This window comes from Elephantulus edwardii, unplaced genomic scaffold, assembly GCF_000299155.1.
Source record: "Elephantulus edwardii isolate Elephantulus edwardi_28Jun2011 unplaced genomic scaffold, EleEdw1.0 scaffold00019, whole genome shotgun sequence".
NCBI lineage: Eukaryota > Metazoa > Chordata > Mammalia > Macroscelidea > Macroscelididae > Elephantulus > Elephantulus edwardii.
In genome coordinates, this window is record NW_006399769.1 from 14468359 (window position 1) to 14492762 (window position 24404).

Genomic DNA, 24404 nt, shown 5'->3' on the forward strand with positions numbered 1-24404 from the left:
GCGTGTGTTCTGTTGTACATAGGGTTTTCAGAGGCCTGCTATTTCAGAAGTGGGTGGCCAATCCTTCTTCCTAGTCTGTCTTAATCTGAATGTTCATATTTAGAGGAGGCACACAGATCAAATCTACCAGCTGCTCTAAGGCAGAAAGATGGGCAGTTTCTTCCCATGTGATTTACTGCCTCTGATAACTAGAGGCTTGGCTATGAGTCAGTTCCAACTCCATGTTACCTAATAACAACCACTCTTTTTGAGCTGTGAAAGATTGGATCATAGAAATATAGCTGTACTGCTAATCCACAGGCACACAGATCACATACACCAGTTGCTCTGCAGGAGAAAGATGGGCAGTCTCCTCCTGGGCTGTTAACTGTCTCTGAAAGCCTGCTAGAGGGTCAGCTGTGGGTCAGTTCTAACTCTATGGTACACAACCACAGAGTCGTGCTTATAGCAGCATGATTAATACTGGAAATTACATCTATTGTGATTCTTATAGGCCTCTATTTAAGCTAAAGAGTTTTATCTGTTGTCATCTTGGAATTTTAACTAAAAATATAAAATAAAATATAAAATTTTAAATTTACCCTGTGTATTGTCCACATGCTATTACCATAATTCTTTTAGTGTGGAAAATTATTGCTAGCTTCTAAAATCGTGCCTCCCTGACCATTTAGCATGTTACAAATATTAAGTACAATTGGTAAATTTCTCTATATAAAAATATTCATTGGATCTTTTTCTTGTAGCAGATACTTTCCTAGGTGCTTTGGGAAGAAAAGACTGATTGGCTCAAAATAGTGATTTTTTTTTTTTTACTTTCTTGCAATCAGACTCAAACTTGTTGCTGTCAAGTTGGACCGACTCATAGCTGACTATATAGCAAGTTTTCAGAGGCTGTAAATTTCACAGAAGGTCTTTGCCCTGTAAGGGGCAAAGAATGTAAGGGGTTGTATTATTGCCATGTGGCTATGTGCCTTGCACATAAAGATGTCTTCAGAAGGAAGGTTGCAAGCAGCTCTCATGAGGCACTCTGAGAAAGAGGACTGCAAGCAGTTCCCATGCATGTTTAGACACTAATTCTTGTGAGAGTAGAAACAAATGTTTCTGCTCTTGATAAAGTTGTTACAAATGTAAGAAAGCACAGTTTATGAATACAAAGAAGTCTTGTTTGAATGTATGTTTTTTATTTAACTCTGTACCCGGCAGAGTTGGGCCCTGTGATGTAAACTGCTGTGACCCTGTATTCTGTTTCTCTGGGAGATATGTGATTAGGTTATTTCTATGTCTGATTACCTGGAAGAAATGACAAATAAGGATGCAACACATAACATGTAGAGACAGGACGGGACTGGAGCCACACAGCACAAAAGACAAGTCAAGACACTAATGGGACAAGAGCTGCCAGAGAGCGGCTGCATCCTTTATTATTTATATCTTTTAGAAACAAAGAGATAGTTCACAGAGAAATGGAAACCTTAAGGATTAGATCAAATGGGATTAGACCCAAATGGGCCGGGTACAAGTAGAAACATGATTTATCTCACAGGGCCCAAATGGACTGAAATCTGAGTCCCCAGGAATCAGGACAATAGGCTCTTGACAAATAATCACTGAACAACATATTGTGCACAGTCTACTTCTGAATAAAACTTGCTACAACTAATATAACTGCAGCTGCCATGCAACTGCAGAGAACAAAGGAATATTCATATATCAGGAAAAGTGGAACTACTCGTATGCAAGTTCAAATTAAAGCTAAAGAAGATCAAATCATATCCACAGGAATAAAAATTTTCCAAAAAAAAGCTTAAAAACCAACTCAGGAGCAGGTTTGAGGCCTTCAACACTAATGAACAATGACCAGATAAGCTATGGGAAGGTATCAAGAACTTTATCCATGATGAATGCAAAAGGTCATTACAAAGGAGGAGGAGGAAGAAAAGACTAAAATGGACGTAGGAAGAAACTCTGAATATTGCACTAGAACACCAAGAAGCCAAACCAACAGAAAGGAATCAAGAAATTAAGGAGCTGAATAGAAGATTTCAAAGGACAGCTTGGGAAGATAAGGCAAAGTGTTCTAATGAAATATGCAAGGAGTTGAAAAATATAAAGGGCAGAACTCGCTCGGCATTTCTTAAGCAAAAGGAACTAAAGAAGAAATTCAAGCCATGAGTTGCAACACTTAAGGATAATATTGGCAGAATATTGAATGATTCAGGAAGCATTAAAAGAAGATGGAAGGAGTATACAGAGAGAGTCACTATACCAAAAGAATTGGCTGACACAGAAGAATTTCAAAAAACAACATACGATCAAGAGGCAATGGTGATGAAAGAGGAAGTTCAAGCTGCTCTGAAGGACTTAGCAAAAAATAAAGCCCCAGGAATGTATGGAATACCAATTGACATATTTCAACAGTTGCAGCCATGGATAAGCTTACCAGGTTGTGCCAAGAAATCTGGAGGACAACTACCTGGCCAACTGACTGAAAGGAATCCATATTTATTACCATTCAAAAAAAAGGTGACCCAACAGAGTGTGGAAATTATTGAACAATATCACTAATATTGGGATGGGTCTGTAGCCTGTCTGGGGACTTGGAGACTTGGAAGTCTCCCTTCACCCTGGAAGTAAGCTGGCTGGCTGACTGGCACTCATCTCAATGGTGGTTTCATCTGAATGGCGGTCAGGCAAGGGAAGTTTCTGGAGTCTTTTTTGTTGTGTGTTACTGTTCCTTGTCTGCCTCAAAAGCGGGAGGTCCTTGAACCTTACACTAAGGGTAAGGGTGGAGCCCTACTCAAGGGTGTGGATTTAAAATCCTGTAGGGCCCTCAGACCTGTAAATTTGTTAATTTTAATAGAATATTCTTTAGAAGACACAGCAATCATTTGTCAATTTGCTGTACTGAACAACTTGGAGTTATTGTGATACTGACCACTATCCCATAGTCATGTCAAATACCATAATGGTTACTCAATATGTACAATGATTGGATGAGCTTCCTGATTGATTCATGTTGGGAAGCAGGAGTGGCATCCACTTCCTAAATGAGGTGCCTCTGGCAACTCTACAAACTCTCCTAAATGTATAGAAAAGAAGTTAATTATAGAAAAAAGTTCAGGTCTTTTGTGCAAAGCTTACCCGGAGTCGTATTTGACCCAGCAACACTTAACTACTGCTAAATGAGACTAGTGCTATTGCATCTTGGAACATTCTTCCACTTTGCACATCACTCTTTGTCAATGTGCTATATGCAATAACCTGCTTTTGCTATGATGCTGAACTTTGTTCCATGGGAATATCAAATACCAGAATGGTTTCCCATTGTGGACAGTGTTTGGTGGAGCTCCCAGTTGTAAAACAGTTTGGGAAGCAGGAGTGGCATCCACTTCCTAAACCATATGCCTCTGGAAACGCTATGAACTTGGAGTAACAAAGATAGCTGTGAAAAGCCTGTGAGTCAATCTTGACTCAACAGCAATCAGCAACAACAACATCACTAATATTACACACTAGCAGAATCCTTCTGAAGATTATCCAGAAATTACTAGAATAGTACATTGACAGATAACTGCCAGGAATACAGGCTAGGTTTAGAAGAGGCTGTAGCACTAGAGACATTTTATTGCCAATATGAGATGGATCTTGGCAGAAAGAAAAGCATATCTTTGTTTCATTGACCATGCAAAGGCCTTAACTGTATAGATCACAATACAGGAACTGGTTCTACAGAAGCTGTTGGCTGGGATTGGTGAGCAGTAGAGTGGAATGTTGATTCGCTAAGGGAAGTGAGGCGATGTGATAAGGCCTCCTATTTAAAAACCCTTTTTGGTAGGCAGTATGGCATTGGAGACTAGTTTGAAAGTCATCTACAGGAGCTGGTTCTACAGAAGCTGTTGGCTGGGATTGGTGGGCAGTAGGGTGGAATGTTGATTCACTAAGGGGAGGTGACATGATAAAGCCTCCTATTTAAAAACCCAGGTTTAAATTGTTTTTTGTCAAACAGTTTTGTCAAACAGTGGTATAGCACTGGTCTGTGCATAGCTGTGTAACTCATGGTTGCCGTGACACTTATGTGTCAAATGTGATAATTGTTAACCAGTGTTTGGTGGAGCTTCCCGATCAAAACAAGCTTGGGAGCAGGAGTGGCATCCACTTCCAAAATGGCTTGCCTCTGGAAACTCTATGAATAGTGCTCAGGTCTTTGGTTCATATGGTTGCTGTGAGTTGTCTACAACTCGATGGCACTTAACAACAACAACAACCTTGAGAAGAATGGGAATCCCAGAATACTTGATTGTGCTTATGCAAAACCTATACTTGGGATCAGGAAGCAGTCTTCAGAACAGAGCAAGGAAACACTGCATGGTTCAAAATCAGGAAAGGAGTGTGTCAGGGGTGCATTCTGTCTCCATACCTTTTCAATCTATATGCAGAACAGATCATTCAGGAAGTTGGACTTTAAAGAGGAGAAATGTTGTAGCAGCATTGGACGTAGATTCATCAACAACCTATTTTATACAGATGACACAACCTTGCTTGCTAAAACTGAGGAGGACCTGAAGCACTAGCTACAGAAGGTCAAAGACTGTAGGCTTCAATATGGATTGAAGCTCAACATCAAGAAGACCACTGGCCATTCTCACCTCTGGGCCTTTTGGCAGCTTTCATGATATATGAAGGGATTAAGGTTGTTAACAGTTAACAACTTGCTCAGCACCACAGTCAACACTCTTGGCACCAGCAGTCAGGAAGTAAAAGACAAATTGCATTGGGAATATCTACTGCCAAGAACCTCTCCAGAATACTGAAAAGCAGTGATGCCAGTCTAGAGACTAAAGTGCACCTCATCCAGGCCATGATCTTCACAGTTACTTGCTATGCATCAGACATCTGGACAGTGACTAAAGGTAACAGAAGAAGAATCTATACCTTTGAGTTGTGGTGCTGGAGAAGAGTCTTGAACATACCCGGACTGTCAAGAAAACAAATAGATTTGTCTTGGAGAGAGTGAAACCAAGTTTCTCCTAGGAGGTTGAGATTTTGAAGCTCCATCTCACATACTTTGGACGTGGCCAGGGGGAACTGATCCTTGGAGAAGGACATCGTGCTTGGAAAGCTGGAGGGACAGTGCAGTAGAGGAAGACGCTGGATGAGATGAACTGATACAGTAACTGGGACAGTGGGGGCTGGTGTGTAGAAATCAGTGAGACTGGCTCTGTCCCTATGGGTCACAGGTGAGTCAACGGCATGTATCAACAGCAACAAATGGTGATTTTACATGCCTAAAAAACAATGGCTTATGAGAAGCATATCTTCTTCAGCAGTGCTGCTGAGTACCATAAAACTATAGTACTAACACTCACATATTTATATACTGAGCAGGAGATACAAAAACAAGTTTTAAAGTGTATATAAATATGCTAAATTATATGCTATTATTAACTTAAACACACACACACACACACACACACACACACACACACATATATATAAACTTTTTATAAGACCAAACTTTTTTCTCATTAATATTTTCTCCCTTCTTCCCTTCCCATCACTGTTAACCCTTCAAGATTGATCTGTGTGTAAAATTCTCCTTAGCTTTTTATGATATTGATCTTATACTAAACTAAGGAATTACTGGTGCTTAGTTGGAGTTTCACTACCAACCCCAAGATAGGTAGTTCAAATGCACCAGTTACTCCATGGAAGAAAGATAGGGACTCTCTTCCTAAGCATTTTGCAGCCTGTGGTTCTGACTCCACTGCAATGAGAGTTTGAGTTTGAATAACTCTCTGGGAGCTCTCATCTCAGAGATCTTAGGGAGCGGCACTGCTGACTCCGACGCCTCTCGCTGTTTAAATCCACCAACATATTTGAACCTAATAATTATTGACCTTCTGACAGGTTTTCAGAGGCTGTCAATCTTTCCCTCATGGTGCATCTTGTGGATTCAAACCTCAGGCCTTTGGATGAGCAGTGCAACTCCCTACCCATTAGGCTGCCGGCACTCCATACATAACAACTCTAGTGCTATGTATTGTTGCTGTTGTAGGTGCTGTCAAGTCTGTTCCAACTCATAGTGATTCTATGAAAAATAGAACAACATTTTTTTCTCATTGTGTGTCTGAGCCCATTGTTACAGCCTATGTCAGCCCATCTCATTAAGGGCTTCCTCTTTTTAAAAAACTTTTTTTTCCAAACATGATGTTTTCCAAGGGCAATCCCCTGCTAATATCATGACCAAAATGCATATGTTGAAGTCTTGCCATTCTTTTTTAAGGAGCACTATATCTACACTTCTTCCAGAAAGGTTTTTTCATTCTTTTGGCAGTTCTTTGTATATTTAATATTGTTCACTGGCACCATAATTGAAATGCATCAGTTCTTTTTTGGACTTCCATGTTCATTGTCCAACTTTCACAAATGTGTGAGGTGATTGAAAATACCATGGTATGGGTCAGATGTACTATAGTCCTCAGAGTGCCATCTGCTAACAGTTTTAAGAGGTCTTTTGGAGCAGATTTACCCAATGATCTCTTGACCCCTTTCATTTTTCACTTCCACTCCCATGAATATTGATTTTGACCAAAGTAAAATAAAGCCCTTGATAAGTTAAGTCGTTTCTGTGTTTATCATGATGGTGATTATTGGGTCCAGTTGTGAAGATTTTTGTTCAATTTGATCTTCCTTATTTAAGTGTTTCAAGCTTTCTTCACTTTCAGCAACCTGTGCTTTGTAGTGAGACTTAAATGCGAGAATTCATTTGAAAATCCTTGTTACTGTTTCTATGATACAGTAAATGCTGAATAAATTCCAATTATTGTCTTTTTTAAAATAGTTTGACAAATAGGGAAGGAAAAAAAGCAGCATTTAAAACAGCATTTGCTAGAGTGAAAAAGATTAATTCATTTAATTAATTTCAGTTGACACATCTATTGAGTACTTATTATATGGTAAGCATTGTGCCAAGTGTCCAAAGTCCTGAGTAAAATGGTTATTGTGTTTAATGAATCAAGTGTAGTTGTGGAGCAAACATAGGATAGCTGTTTCCCTAGAGTGAAGAGAAGGAGCTCTGGCAGTGGAGCAAGTTTTGTATTGTGCTGCTAATAAAAAGGTGAGTAAATGGAATCTGTATGATGCTTCTTAGGAGAAAGATATTCCCTTAAAAAATGTAAACCTTTTCCTAAAGATTAACAGCTTCAGAAACCCAATGGAGACTCACCATGAATCAGAATCTACTTGATGATAGTGGGTTTGGGTTTAGAATTAGGAAAAAGACATAATTTTGATGGAAGATGAGTGATCAAAAATTATATGCAGAGAAGCGTCACTGTAAAAAATAGTGTGATCCTATATTGGGGTAGAGTCTGATCTCTGTTAACTTCACAAGTGGAAACAATCCTGACAACACAGCCAGAGTATGAAACTGCTTTCCATGACAATTTCCAGAAATAATTCCATGCATAAACACTTTCCTCTATCACTTCTAGCACCAACCATCCTTCTTAGGGCTCTTGCTGCTCTCCTATTTGGTCTACTAATCTATTGCAATGGCCACACAGAATTCACAGACCATATTCACAATTATGGAGTTAATTGGTTAAGTTAACAGGTTAGAATTCAGGTAGGAAATAAGACACAATTCTTCAGTCAGGATAGCTTAGTTGTGCTTACAGATTCTTTGATCTTCATCCTCATGGCTCTGGGCCAGCATTAGAAAGCTCTCCTATTGTTGTTAGGTGCTGTTGAGTCACCTTCAACATGCAGTGACTCTGTGAACAACAAATCAGAACTTCAATCTGCACTATTCACACAATATTTGTCTTGATCAGCACCATTGTGGAGGAACTGTATCAATTCATCTCACTGAAGATCTTCTCTTTCACTGAACCTTTATCTTTCCCAGCATGGTATCTTTTTCCAAGGGCTTACTCCTCATGAAAATATGTCAAAAGTATGTGAGATGGAGTTTCGCCATCCTTGCCTCACTAGTATTGACACATGTTTAGTATATTCTAACCCAAAAGGTATTACTTACTTCATTAGCATGGTCCCACCCAGCTATGTGGAAGTCAGTGTCAAGGGCTAAGGAAACCATGCAGAACAATTGGTCAACTGCAACACAGTTACCTGAGTGGAAACTTGAATAATAAATAGAAGTTCACCAAATGGACAGTAAGAAAAAAGGATGTTGCAGGCCAACGAGTAACATGTACCACAGCAGAAGTATGAGGAAGTATAACTTGTATAGGAGCCTGGCAGGTAGATAGATAGACACAGTGAAAGGAACTGAGGCTGATCAAATGTCTTCAAATGAAGCTGCCTGTCTAAGCTGGGTCCTGCAGGGAAGCAAAACAACTAAGTACAGTGTTTGTGGGAAGGGTGTTTAGAGAGTGATTTATTTGAAGAAAAGACTTTTGTGCTTGTAGAGGCAAATCCCACATCTGTAGGTCAGCCCTCGAGAGCATCCAGGGAGGCAAAGTCTTAAGTCTTCAGCACACAGTCAGTGTGTCAGGCTGCTAGGTTTGAAGGCTGTCTATCAACTTTAGAGGCTGACACATCCAAGGTGCTTGTTGGGAAACAGGGTCACAGTTGGCTGACTTTGTATACTGACAAGTCCAAAGTCAGCAAGTATGATAGGCTGTGGGTTCAAGTATGGAGACCAGGAGCCAGACAGACAAGCATAGACAAGATAAAAATCTCTCTTGCTTTCTTACCAGTCTGAACATAAATACCATGTTGTTCACACCCTTAAACAGATAAGTCTAATGATATCTTTATAGATCTTGTTGTTAAGTGTCATAGTCACCCTGTGAACAAGACTTAAACTCTGTTCTATAACTATCATCATTTCTCTATGTTCATAGAGTTTCCAATGGCATGTGGTTTAGGAAGTGGATGCCACTCCTGCTTCCAAACCTGAATCAGTCTGGGAGCTTGACCAAACGCTGTCTAAATGGGTAACCATGATGGCATTTGACACACCAGTGGCACAACATTCAGCATCACAGCAACCTTATTTCAGTATAGCAAATTGACAGACCAGTGCTGTACCACTTAGAAGAGTGTTCATCCCAAACACAATTTAAACTCAACCCTCACCAAAGCAAGAGAAACCACCTTTCAGAATCTAACTGTTTCACTCATGATTCTCCACACTGCAGACTTAGTTGGCCCAACTGTCTTTTAAATACCATGCCAGCCCACCAGGTCCTAAACTAAGATTAAGACTAAACCAAGATGCTTCTAGCCCACAACTCATTGTTAGCTAAACCCAGCAAATCCAGTCAGTTCACATTGGATTGTGAAGGGAAAAAAACCTAAACATTCCATACCCAACGGCCCTCACCAAGATAAGAAAAACCACCTTCATGAATCCAGCTGCTTCACACATAAGCCTCCTAACAGATCTTGTAATCTTGCCTTATTAACATCATAGAGTTTGGAATTTCTAACACACTGAATAGTTATTCTAAGCACAATGACTACATTGACGCACATTAACATCACACTATCTTAAGCAACTTGGATGTTATTCGATCATTAATAAGAATTTTAAGCAAAGATCAATATGATCAAATTTGTGATTTTTTTGAGAAGTAATTGAGATTATATTGCAGGAAAAAAATGGAGTAACATAAAGAGAGCCATGGAGATACGTTGAATCATATAGTTTAGACAATGACTGATAAAGAACTAAAACCCAAACCTATTCCCACTGAGTCATTTCCTCGTCAGAGCAACCAAATTGGACAGTTGAACTGCCCCCAGCGTTTCCGAAGCTGCAGTCTTGACAGAAGTAGACTGCGCCATGACAGCCAACTGCTTAACAGCTTTGTGCCATCGAGGCAGCTGCTAAAGAACAATATATGAGAGGAATTCCTGAATTCAATGAATTATTAATGAATCTGGAATAACTTTTAAAAAATTCTGATTTGGAGAACTAATAGATACTAGTGTAATTAACAAAGGTTCAAAATCCAAGGAAAAGAAGCAAAATATTCAGTAAAAAAAAATGTCCTAATAGATCCTTAAAGGGACAGACCTGGAGTTGAAGTGTAGTCTGGAGATAAGAGATTAGATATACAATATGTAGATGTTGTGTGATGCGTAAGAAAATAAGAAATGTGCTGAGATATGAAATAGAAGAAAGGGAGTGTGTTAGAGATGTATCCTGTCTTCATACCTTTTCAATCTTTATGCAGAACAAATCATTCAGGAGGCTGGGCTTTATGAGGAGGAATGTGGCATCAGGATTGGAGGAAGACTCATCAACAACCTATGTTATATAGATGACACAATCTGGGTTGCTAAAACCGAGGAAGGCCTGAAGCACTTGCTGCAGAAGGTCTAAGACTATAGTCTTCAGTATGGATTGTAGCTCAACATCAAGAAGACAAAGATTCTCATCACTGGGCCAATTGGCACCACCATGATGGATGAAGATAAACTGAGGTTGTTAACACAATTTGTTTGCCTCCTCAATCACCACTCTTGGCACCAGCAGTCAGGAAATCAAAAGGCAAATGGCATTAGGTAAATCTGCTGTCAGGGACCTTTCCAGAGTACTGAGAAGGAGCAATGTCAGTCTAGAGACTAAGGTGCATCTAATCCAGTCCATGGTCTATGCAGTTAACTACTATGCATCAGAGAGCTGGATAATGACTAAGTAAGATAGAAGAAGAATAGAAGATAGAATTAATGCCTTTGAGTTGTGATGGAGAAAAATTCTTGAACATACCATGGACTGCCAAGAAAACAAATAGATTTGTCTTGGAGAGGGTGAAACCAAGCTTCTCCTTGGAGTTTAGGATTTTGAAACTCTGTCTCACGTACTTTGGGCATGTGGCTAGAAGGGACCAATCCTTGGAGAAGGACATTATGCTCAGAACAATAGAGGGACAGCACAGGAGAGGAAGACCCAGATAAGATGGATTAATACAGTAACTAAGGCACTGGGGGTAGGTGTATCGGAGTCAGTGAGACTGGTACAGGGCAGGGAAGGGCAGACTTCAGAGTTATGAGTCACAGGCGAATTGATGGCACATAACAAGAGGTGTATTTTCATTTATACCTGTTCAGTTTGTGGTAGCTTGATAATCTCTAGGTAAAAAATCTCCAAACACAATGTTTGAGGAGAGTTCTTGTGACAAGTGTACGCTAGAGATTAGTTTATCTTCAGCTTGGTGAAAGATTGTATATAACAGAATAAAGGGGGGAAATGCATACATGAGGAGAAGAAAATAGAAACCACAACTAAAATATGATTAATAAAAAATTATAAGAAAGGGGGGAAAGGGCTGAGAATGGTTGCAAACATGAAGAATGTAACCATGTCACCAAACTGTACAGGCAGAAACTGTTAGTGTATGTTCCATTGTGTATATTTTTTAAAATAATAAATGAATAATTAAAAAATAGTCAATAAAGCACAAAAACCCTATACAAAACTAAAATATGATTAAAAACATTAACCAGATTCTGTGAGAGTTATTTTTAATGTCAAAGAGTTTATTTCTGAACATCTTCGAAAAGTTTTGTTAATTATAAAGGGGCTCTGTTGTTAACTGAGGATGTTAGACTTCATCTTGCATACGTTGGTCATGTTGTTAGGAGGGACAAGTCCTTGGAAAATAGCATCAAGCTTGGAAAAGTGGAAGATGACCAAGGAGAGAAAGACCCTCAACCAGATGAACTGACACAATGACTGCAACGATAGCCTTAAACACAGTGGACACTGTGAGAAGGGCACAGGATAGTCAAGGCTCTTAGGAGTTATTTAAATTTGATGACCCCTGTGAACTACAATCATTGAAATGATAGCAGATTGGTTTTGCCCAGATTTAAGCAAAGTAAAAAACACATTGACTTTTGTCACATGTTGCTGACCCCTCTCATAAAATAAATATTCTGCTAGTAAAAATATATAGACAGTTGTCAGAGCTTTCAAAGATTGCATATAAACTTGTGATGTTTACAAAAGCATTTTGTAATAAATAGACTTCATCTGTGAGTCCATTTTTTCCCTTTATTGGTGCCTAGAATAAAGATAATTTCACAATTCTGATTTTGATTAATTTTCTAAGAAGAAAATTGCAAGACTTAACCCTATGAAAGCAAGAATCTTAGATGAAAATATTTTACCATCTTTCCAAGGGCAGTGTACCTGTCTGATTGCAAATCTATGGGTACAATATTAGTTACAATGCGATAAGAGTTAAGTATGCAGTTACAGAATTCAAATATAAGAGATGCATCACTGAATTATGAGATTTTAGGGGATTTGCAATAAATAATGTACCCAAAACAGGATAATTAAAATAAAGTCACAGAAAGATGAGAAACATCTGGTGACACTGAGGACAGACAACAATGATGAGATAGAGAATATGATATGAAATGATGAATAATGGAGCATTGAATCATATGGAGATGCTTTACCCCTTAATTCACTAATTTATTTTAGACAATACAGTGTCATGATTTATATAATGTTTTTGAAAAGATGCAAATGAGCGGAAAGCAAATTTATGAAAGCTTATTAAAGAAAGCAAATTTCAAGTGTTAGCGTCCATTCTGTCCTAGTTCTCATCTTACACCTGTGATAGCACTGTAGTCTTGATAATACCACATAATCAGGCAAATGTCTGTTCCATATAAGGAGAATATATAAATATTCTAGAAAGATTTCCTTCATATATAATTAAAATTTTATTAAATCAGGCACCTAACAGTTTAAATTTTAATTGTCTGAAAACATTTACTTGTCTGAAGGCTAGTTAGACAAGGCATATTTGTTATAAAGTTAAAATATACTTTAACATGGCGAATTGTCTATGTTGAACATATACAAATGATTATTGTTTTCAGACATCCCAGTGATGGTGAAAATTGTACAAGACCAGACAGCATTTCCTTCTGTTATGCATAGTATTCCTGGGAGTCAGAGGTGACTACATGCCAGCTAACAACAGTCTTTGCCATTGGTCTCCTTTCTTCCTAGGGTTCCTTTAGCCAGCAGAACTTACATCAGGACTGCAGGACTCCGATCAACTGTAGCCTGGGCAATGGCATCTCTTGCTGAAATTAAAGTAAGAAAGTGTTTTCACCCTTTTTTAATAATTCATGTAACTAGGTTCTTATTGATAACATCTGGTTCCCCCTCCCCTCGTCCCACATCACACACACAAATTAATGCAGTAATAATGCTCTGGTGGCCTGCCCTGCAATCCTGGAGGCATGCAGTTCTAATCCACCAGCTGCTCCATAGGAGAAGGATGGGCAATATCCTCTCATAAGATTAACTGCCTCTCAAAACCTGCCAGAGTCAGCTATGGGTTGATTCTTACTTGATAGCACAAAACAATGCATTTTTAGACATTGTTCAACCACTGAAAGTATTTTTACTGTAGAAATGCTGACTTAAAACATTACGACATTACCACATTTTGTCAATTCTGTTTTCTAAGTCATATTCAAAAATGTAAAACTCTACTGTTTAAAACTGTTTTCTCATATAGTCAAAAATCTTGATTAGGATTTGTAAATGTTTTGTGAACGTAAGAAATTATGTTTACATTCAAATGCCCTTGATTGTATTGTTATTCTACTATTACTTTTACATTATTTCATCTTTTTGTACAAGATTGTAAATAAGTCCCTTAAACATCTGCTATTCTACTTTTAAGGTTTCAACATTTTCTTTGCCAGGATGTACTATTTTTTTTACCACCAAGACATTCTAATTTCTATAATTTACCTCTCGTGTAATGAAACTACCATAATACTTTTCTTCTCCATGTTAACTACCTTCTATAGGAAATATCGTTTTCCTCTCAACCGCTGACTACTTGATTGAACTAAAGAGTTTATCATCTGTCAGAATTTCTCTTAAAATATATTTCAAAAGTTTTTGGTTGGTTTTTTTAAAAAAAATTTTCTTTTATATTTGCTCACAAAGTTCATATACATTGTGTTTTATGCTATTCTTCATTCATATTGTGTTTCATACAATCATTCCAATGCATTATGTCTTATAATATCACTCACTGTTAGGGCTTGCCTGTCATTACCCAAACTTTTCAGTTCCCTGCCGGATCCTTCCCATTTCCTTCACCCCTCCTTCCACCCACATATAAAAACTTTTGAAATGCGGTTTGGTGAATTTCAGAAGTTTTTATTTAGCACTTTTATTAATTTTAACAAGACGTTCTTTTGGTGTAACAGGTGACATGTCAGGCTGCTAACTGAAAGGTCAGTAGGCCCACCAGCTGTGGGAGAAAGATGAGCATTCTCCTCCCATAAAGATATATAGCCTCAAATACCTAAGGCAGGGTTGAGATAAGTTGGATTCAATGCACCAGCTTTTAATTTATTATCATTATTATTATTATAGTAATTTCTTATCATTTAATAATCTTTATAATTTAAGTATTCAAATTCTTAGATAAGATTTAATTGCATGAAAGACACCCACAATTTTGTATGTGCACACAAAAATACATTGGAAAGGTCAATTGTCTCCTGAACTATATTAGTTTTCTTCATCTTTACATGCTTGATACCTCTGTTTTGGTTTATTTGTCCCTTGGTGAATGATTTTTCTTAGGTATTTTCCTCAAAGTTAGCATTTCCTTTTCTTAAGTCTTTTCCTAAAGATGGTACTTAAATAATAAACTGTTAGAATTCCTATGCATCTCAGATTTCCTCCTTTCATTTTAGCAGAGGTATGATATCCTGGCTGAGTATGATTCTAGAGTTGTAGTCATCTTCTCAAAAGTGTCTGTAGAGGCCATTCATCTGTCACTTAGCTTCCAGTGTTATGCATGAGCATGTCAAAGCCAGTATGGCTTTGCTTTTCCTTGTTCCTTTTGTTTAGTTGCTAATAATGTTTTTTCCTTTAGATACAATTACCGTTATATACACATGTGTCTTTTATATTTAGCATGAATCTTGGTAAGTTTGCTGCCTGGGTTCTGATTTGAACTCTACCAGGTAGTGAGTAAGAAATCTTGAGTAAGATATCCGATACCTCTGTGCTTAGTTTCTCATTTCAAAGTAAAAATATTGGTGATACGTCACAGAATAATGTATTAGATGAATTAGCATTTATATAGTGATTAGAACAGTGCTTTAGCATGTAGGAGGTATATAAATATTAGCTTCTAATATATAATTCTTCCTCAACAAGATGAATTGATGTTGTGACTACCACAATGGCTATGAGCACCATAAAGATCATGAGGACAGTGTAGGACAGGGCAAGATTCAGATCTGTTGTTTATAGAGTTGCTGTGAATCATAGCCAACTCAATGATATCCATGATATCCAGCAACAATACATAATTGCTCTGTCTTCTTCAAGTTGGGATTCTTCAGTTGTTTACGTACTACTGCTCCAACCGTTTAATGAATGTAAACTTTCTTTTTTTCTACTTCTGAAATTTCCCTTAGAAATGTTGCATTTCCTAAATCTATTCCAAATCTTTTATTCTTTCTCAAATGGCATCCGTATCGTTTTTATTTTGTCTCTTCATGATGAATTTTTCTTGAGCTTTATCTTTTAAAGTATGACAAAAGTTATAGAAATATGCCTTATTTTGTTATTTGAATTTTGTAGTTACTTTTTTTCTTTTACTTTCTGACAGCTTTTTTGGTCTTGCATTTAAATATCTCCAGAAGGTCTGACTTTATTCAAATATTTATCTGTGTCTTTAGAATTCCTATTTCACTAGATATTTGATTCTTCTCTTGCTTGTACTCTAGCTATTGATCAATCTCCTTCCATTAGATGTTGTTATGTACTATGGGGTCCCATTGACTCATAGTTGACCCTCTACCAGGCTTTCAGAGGCATGGGAAATAGCCCATCTTTCCCTGCTGAGCAGCTGTATTTGAACCACGTTGCTTTGTATTGAGAGGCAACTCATTAACACCAAGTCACCAGAGCTCCCTTTCTATTAGATGATACATTCTTTTTCTCTATTGGCTCATTTGAACTAAAAAGGTGTTATTAAAGTATTTCAGATGGTGATAATTCTATAAATGGTGAAAGGCAGTAGGCTTAATTATGGAAGAACTGTCATCCCCTGCTGTGACACTTATAGGAAATACCTGTATCCTCTGATCTCCTTACTTTCCCCTAAATCCACTGGCTCCCCCACTCCTCTCTCAGCTATGATGCTGTTCAATAATCAGTTGATTCCACTGCAAAGAGTTTTCCTGCCAGTTCTTTCTCCTGGGACCCAGTAGCCTCTCTTAGTACCAATTGCTATAGATCTGACCAATCTGATCATTACTTGACTCAACTAAAATAAAAAAAAAAGAAATTAGGAAACCAAGAGAGGCATCTAATTTCAGATTATCAAATTTCCAGAATGTAGGGAATTCTGGTGGCCTAGTGGCAAGAAGCTGCACTGCAATCCCAGAAGTGCATGGTTCGAGTCCACCAGATGCTCTGCTAGTGCTATACCAGTCAGATCTGATTTGACAGTACATGCACACAAAATAACATTTTTTAAAAATTTTTTAAAAATTCCAGAATGCATGGTTTCTTTTTTACATTTAAATCTTTAATCCATCTAGAATTTCCTCTTGTATAAAGTATTAAAATAACGACTTTCCCCCAACTGCTAGTAATCTAACCATTGTATATATATATAAATGCAAATCTGTGTGACCACCTACACCTACCTGCTGTGTTTGTATAAAAATTCATTTTTAAGAAAAGTAAAAAATATCTAAAGGCAACAGTAAGTTTCTTTCTTACTGTCACTTTGACTTCCTAAGACCAAGAGTAAGTTCTGTCTTTCTAATTACGACCACTAGCAAAGGAAGTCTGTTCCAGCCTGTGAGAACATGGCAGAGTTATTTTGGAGAGGCTGCAGCAATTCCAGTAAGAATCCATCCCCAGAGCATTGTCTCAACATCTCTCCGTTAGTAGGCCATTGTCACTGAAAATGGCATTTTCCAGTAGGGAGGTTAAGTACTGTTTCTGTTTTTTGTAATATTTTCATTTTTCAACATTGCATTACATGTAAGGAGGAATATCATGTTCTGAATTGCATTGGGGAAGTCTGCTGTCAGGAACTTTTCCAAAGTCCTAAAGAGTAATGATGCCAGTCCAAGGTCTAAGGTGCACCTGGTCCAGGCCATATTCTTCACAATTACTTGCTATGCATCACAAAGCTGGACAGACAGTGACTAAAGATGACAGAAGATTAATTGGTGCCTTTGAGTTGTGGTACTGGAGAACAGTACTGAGCATACCATGGACCTCCAAGAGAATACACAAGTCTGTTCTTGAAAGAGTGAAACAAAGTTCCTCCTTGAAAGCCAGTATTTTTAATTCTTTCTTACATATTTTAGGCATGTGGCCAGGAGGGATCAGTCCTTGGAGAGTTCATCATGCTTGGAAGGGTGGAGGGACAGCACAGGAGAAGAAGGCCCTGAATGAGATGGATTGACACAGTAACTAGGGTAATGGGGGTAGATGTGTCAGAGGCAGTGAGATCCGTTCAGGACAGGGCAGGGTTCAGAGCTTTATCATCCATATAAAGGCATTTTCTAGCAAAATCTCAATTTTAAGAATCTTTTAACCACCTTTTGTATTTCTGTTCTCTTCCTTTAGTATCCTAACATGGTTCTTTCCTCCCCAACAGGGATCACCAACTATTGATAATTGTCAATTATTTGCTACCTCTTCATATCCTCATTCACAGCTTGAATTTTATTTTTTCTCATTGAAGTCATTCCTTTATCTATACTTTCTACTCTCTTGCTTCTTATTCCATTTAGATATTAGAAACAAAAGAACATGTTCTAATTATCAAATGTACGAGCCTATCAGTCTGCCCATATATTCTGATTTATCCTTATTATAAAAACTGTTCTTCTACTCCATGGCCTTTTTCTCTAGTAGACCATTCATTTCACACTTGTTGTAATTTTTTGCAACAAAAAAATAGCAGCCCTGTCTTGAACTCCTATTTTCTTCCATCTGTCATTCCTTAATCTCCTTCCCTTTATAGCACAACTACTGAAGCTATTATCAATATTTGCTGCCCCTGCTTCTCTCTTGATATTCTGTCTTCTATCTGCCTCTATCAGGCTTTCATTGCCAGTGCTGTACTGAAACTGCTCTTGTCAAGGTTACCACTTGCCTCCATGTTGCTGGATCCAACAGGCAATCCTTAATCACAATCTAGCTTACTTTTACCCAGTGATCATACTATTCCCTGAGACATCCCCCTCTGCTTTGTTTTGTTACTACCACTCTGCCAAGGTATTCTTCTTATATCAGTATACTGTGCTGGCCTCTCATCTTGCAGACCACTCTACTTTGGTGAAAGCTAGCACCCAATCTCTAGACTTCTCTTGTGTTCAAGATTATCTCTTTCAGTTCTACCATTCTAGGTGCCGTTTATAAACTCACCATTCCTAAATTTATATTTAAAAATAAAAACAAAACTCACTACCATCAAGTGAGTTCCAACTCATCTGTCTCTCATGGAGCCACTGGTAGATTTGCTGCCCAAGACACAGGCCTTTTAGTTAGCAGTACAACACACTAGGTTCTATGCCATCATAGCTCCTTTGTTTATATCTCAGCTATTGTGTTCCTCAACATCTTACCTAAACTATATACCTATATATCCACTGACCCACTTGACAGCCATACTGTTACTTAAGTAAAAAATCTTTCATCATCCCATATTGTTGTCTTCCCTTCACATTCCACATCAAATCCATTAATACATCTTGTTGACTTGATCTTCAAAAAATATCCAGAATCCAACCATTTCCTGCCACCACTACCACTCTTAAGATACTGCTATCTCTTGTCTGGATACTCTAACTGGCCTGTTAACAGAGCAGTCAGAGTAGTCTTTTTGAAATGTATTGACTTGTTATTCTTCTGCCCCAAACCCTCCAGTAGTTTCCTTATCTCTTTCAGACCAGAATCTGGAAGTCTTTAAAAAATAAAACAAATCCTCATTCAGCCAGTCAATCCCAACTCTTGGCCACCCTTCATCTGGATTCTCCAGCTGCAGAAAACAGCTTGACTTTTTCTAAGAGCAGCTGGTAAATTCAAACCACCATACCTTTCAGTTAGCAGCAAAGCAGTCTATGCACCAGAAGTCTTTAGGCTCTTTAAAGAACCTACAAAGTATAACATGACCTAATAAATTTCTTATTCCCTTCCCAGATACAGTAATATTACATTTCCCTCACTCTCTGTTGTCAAGTCAATTCCAACACATAGCTGACCCTCTGTTAAGTTTCTGTAGCTGTAAATCATAGTGAGAGGAGACTGATCATCTTTCTCCTGTGGAGTCACTAGTGGATTCAGACCACTAGAGACAGGGTTAGCAGCAAAATTGACTACAGACTATGCCACTAGAGGGCCCTAAAAATACAGCATGTGCTTCTTTAGCCCATTCATACTGTGATTGGCATCTATTAAGTAGATAAGTGGTGAAATCACGCTTCGATTCTTGAGCACAGCATTAAAAACAAGTGTACAGTCTGGCATACTGTCTTTCCCCCACTACAGAATGGCAGTGTTCCATCCAAATGATGGCCACTTCATCACATTGGGTTCCATTGTGAGTACCAGAGGGTTCAGATGACCAACTATGGCATGTTGTAATAATGTACTTTAAACAACTAATATTCATGAGTTATTACAACATGCCATAAAGTCCAGCTCATCTTGACAAAATACCAGGTTTCTTCACTAATATTATCACTGTACTCCCTCTCCCTCTATGCTTTTGGTTACACCGGCCTCCTTACTATTCTGTAGACACACTAAACATACAATTATCTTGGGACTTTAACTGCTTGGAACTACCAGGAAAGTGTAAAAAAGCAAATGTTACTCTTGGAATATTGATTCTTCAAGTTATATATAAGACTTAATTCCTATATCAATATTTGTGTTTATAGGCTGGTACATTTGTTTTAGACCCAATGTGTGGACTTGGAACAATACTTTTGGAAGCTGCTAATGAATGGCCAGTAAGTTGTAAAATTTGCTGAACCAAACATTATATTAATATATATTATTACAAATAGATTATAACTTGTAATTATATGATATGCTATTTAGCTGCATCCACTCCTTACTTATGAACATGGTAATGTTCCAAAGACCATGTCATTATGAAAAAGTCATCACTAAATGAGGATTGGGGATGACTACATCATCACATAACCGCCAAACCACTGACAATCAGGGCCCAAACCAACATAGCCATCACAGCCAGAGGAACTCTCACCTTGCACCTCTGCATTCATTATTGCTAGACCTACGTCATTAATGCAGAGAATGCCTAGACAGTAGATTTCACTATTATCCTAAATGTAAAATATCAGAAAAACTGGCCAGTTAGTGAGGAGTAAGTGTAGTCAAGATAGGTAATAAAGGGTTAATTAAAAGACTGTTATTTTCTTAAGTATGGTGATAAATTTAGAAAAGCATAGACTACCTATAATTCATCATGACCCAGTTCAGACAAGTCTCGCCATCATTTAGATAAATATATCAGTTGTAAAATGTAAGATTTTAAAAAAATTAAGAACACTTTACTTTTTAAATTAAAGACCATTTAATAGAAGTTTTTAAGTCTATTTTAGCCTGAAGTAATATACCTGTTAGTTTCATTTTTGTAATTTGAAAATAAATGGAAGTAGAGATTTTTTTACTATACAAAATGATTTTATTTTTATTTAACATATTAATTTCTCTCTTGTAGGATGTATATTATATGGGTGCAGATGTCAGTGACTCACAGTTACTAGGGGCATGTGACAATTTGCAAGCTGCAGGCCTTAATGACAAAATTGAACTACTTAAAGTCTCTGCTGTAGGTAAGATACTAAAAATAAAAAAATGTGGAGAAAATGAATATGTAACTATATAGATAATCATAACAAAATTTTAACTTATTTTCCATACAGGATAAATTGTTCAAATCCTGTGGTATCCTTTTGAGAGTAAAAGTTTATTTATAGTATGATAATTAGAACTTTTTCTTCCCCAAAACATTCATTATTAGGAAGTACTGTTTAACCGGTTTCCCCTAAACATTTAAGAGATATTTGGTGAGTTTGTAATGGTAAGAAGTTGCGCTGCCAACTCAAAGACTGTTTGAATCCACCAGCTTTTCCACAGGAGAAAAATGAACTGTCTCCTCCTGGGTGATTAACTGCCTCTGAAAGTCCGCAAGGGGGGCTGCATTGAGTTGATTCCAACTCAAGGGTACACAACAAAAACAAGAATAAAATACACTTTTCAAAAGGTGTGTTTAATGCATTTGAGTGGTTTTTTATATTGAAACTATGGATCAATAAAGAGAACACTTTAACAATGTTAGAAACTCATTGATTTCTTTCAGCAAAACTAATAAAATCTCTCCATTTTATTACCTCCTCTCTTTTGCTTCATCTTGGACAGCAGTAAGTGGTGAACCCACGACTTTAAGTGATGTTGTTAGGTGGCATCAAGTTGAGTATTACTCATAACAATCCTATGAACAACAGATCTGACCCCTGTTCTATCCTGTACCATCCTCACAATCTCTGACACACAGCCCATTGTTGCAGTCACTATGTCCATTCTCCTGGTTGAAGGTCTTCTCCTTTGCTATCCCTCTCCAAGCGTGATGTCCTTCCCCAAGGAATAGCCTTTCCTAGCAAGATGCTCAATGTGTGGCAAAGTTTTGCAATCCTTGCCTCCAAGAAGCACTCTAGCATCACCTTCTCCAGACATATCTTTATTCCAATACTTCAGTTCAAAGGCATCAATTCTTCTGTCATCCTTATTATTTATCCAGCTCTCAGAAGCATAGCAAGTGATTGAAAAGATCGTGGTCTGACTCAGGTATACCTTAGACTTCAAACTAACATAATTTCTTCTCAAGAATAATTTGAAGAGGTCCCTGACAGCAGACTTTCCTAGTATAATATGTCTCCTGATCTCCTTACTGATAGTACCAAGTGAACTGAATCCAAGAAAGATGATGAATTTGACAGTCTCAATCTTTTCTCCATCTACTAATGCTTTATTGATTTACAAAAGTATTTGGGAAGAATGTGAATTCCGAAACACTTAATTGTGCTCATGTAAAAATGATACCTAGACCATAAGGCTATTGTGCAAACAGAGCAAGGGAACATACATGGTTTAAAGTTAAGAATGGTGTTTGTCAGGGTTGTAGCCTCTCTCCATACCTATTCAGTCTGTATACTAAGCAAATTCTTTGAGAAACTGGACTCTGTAAAGAAGAATGTGGCATCGGGATCAGAGGAAGACTCATAGTAATGTGTTATGCAGATGACACAACCTTGTTTGTGAAAGTGAGGAGAACTTGAAGCACTTGCTTCAGAAAATCAAAGAATATAGCCTTCAATATGGATTGTATCTCAATGTCAGGAAATCAGAAATACTTACCACTGACTGGATCAGTAGGCAACATCATGATAGATGGAGAAAAGATTGAAGATCTTAGCGACTTCATCTTACTTGGATTCACAATCAACACCGTTAGTATCAGTAGTCAGGAAATCAGAAGCTGTATTGCACTATAAAGCTAGCTGTCTAGGACCTTTCCAAATTACTGAGGAGCAGTGATGTCATTTTGAAGACTAAGGTGCACTTGACTCAAGTCATTGTCTTTTTGGTCACTTGCTATGCATCAGAGAGCTGGGCAATGAATAAGGATGGTGGAAGAATTGATGCCTTTGAGCTGCGATGTTGGAGGAGAGTGCTGAATATCCCATGGACTGTCAAAAGAACAAATCTTGAAGAAAGTGCAACCAGAGTGCTCCTTGAAGTCAAAGATGATAAAGCTTTGTCTCACATACTTTGGGCATGTTGCTAGGAGAGGTTATTCCTTAGGAAGGGACATCATGCTTGGAAAGGTGGAGGGGTCAGAGAAAGAGAGGAAAACCTTCAAGCAGATGTATCAACACGGTAATTGTCAGGAAGTGTGGGGATGGCCCAGGATTCAGATCATTGTTCATAGGGTCACTATGGGTCATACTCAACTTGGTGGCACCTAACGATATCGTCATAATGTTGCCTCTCGGTCCAGTGGTGAGAACTTTCATTTTTTTGAGCTGTAACCCATATTGAAGGCTGTATTCTTTGATCTTCTACAGCAAGTTCAAGTCCTCCTCACTTTTGGCAAGCAAGACTGCCTTCTGCATACTGAAGATTATTAGTAAGTCTTCCTCCAAGCCTGATACCACATTCTTCTTCATAGAGGCCAGATTCTTGAATAATTTTCTCAGTGTACAGATTGAATAGGTATTGAGAAAAGATACAATCCTAAGACACACCTTTCTCAATTTTATGCTATGCAGTGTTACCTTGCTCTGTTCGCACAACAGCTTTTTGGTCTAGGCATAGGTTTTACATGAGCACAGTTAAGTGTTCTGGAATTCCTATTCATCTCAGTGTTAGCCATATTTTTTTTATGATCCATACAGCCAGATACTTTTGTGTAGTCAATTAAGCAACAAATAGACATTCTTCTAGTATTCTTTACTTTCATCCCAGATATGTTTGACATCAGCAGTGATATCCTGGTGTCACAACCTCTTCTAAATACACCCCGAACTTCTGGCAGTTCTCTATGTTCGGGTCTAGCACTTTCTGAATGATCTTCAACATTATTTTACTTGCATGTGATATTAATGATATTAGTCAACAATTTCCACATTCTGTTGGATCACCTTTCTTGGAAATGGGATACAGTGATACAAAAGGAAATTCCCAGGCATTCTAGGACATTTCAACAGAACTCATACAATCAAGTGAGAACCATCTCTTAGTTGACCCTTCAGCAGGCTTTTAGATGCTGTAATTCACATTAGAAGAGTTTGCCTGTCTTTTATGGAGCAGCTTGTAAATTTGAATCAACTGCCTTTGGACTGGCAGCACAACTCCTTATCCACTAGACAGTTAGACACCCTATAAGGCAAAGGACAAACATTAACCCATATTTACTGATGTGGAATTAGTAGGGACAAATATGGCTTAGAATAAAATTATTTTAATGAATTAATCAAAGCAGTATTTTTCTAAGATCCCTGATATTTAAACTGTTTTAGAGACACCTCACATTCCTTTGTGTTTCCTGTCCTCTTAGTGAATTTCCTTTTTAAAAAAAAAAAATAGCACATTTAATAATTCCCAGCTTAGAATGTTGTACACTTTGCCTGAACAGAACCTGATAGATAAAACTTGGAATTGAACCTATAATCAGAGAAAAGTATGGCTTAAAAATTTTTATTGCGGTGAAAACATAGATGAGTTTCAGCAATAAGAAACTATTAGGATAAACCTAGCAAATAAAGCAGGCCTCAGGAACAAGTTGTATTGTTGATTGAGA

The 24404-nt window shown here is 37.8% G+C and overlaps 1 protein-coding gene across 1 annotated transcript in view; it reads left to right on the forward strand.

Moving 5' to 3' along the window:
• The window catches only part of THUMPD2 (THUMP domain containing 2), an 88963-nt gene that overhangs the window by 27838 nt on the left and 36721 nt on the right, over positions 1 to 24404 (forward strand). The window contains exons 6-8 of the mRNA XM_006882384.1: positions 13007 to 13094; positions 19954 to 20025; positions 20763 to 20877. Coding sequence (XP_006882446.1) covers positions 13007 to 13094; positions 19954 to 20025; positions 20763 to 20877 — 275 coding nt within the window. The remainder of the gene's footprint in view (positions 1 to 13006; positions 13095 to 19953; positions 20026 to 20762; positions 20878 to 24404) is intronic.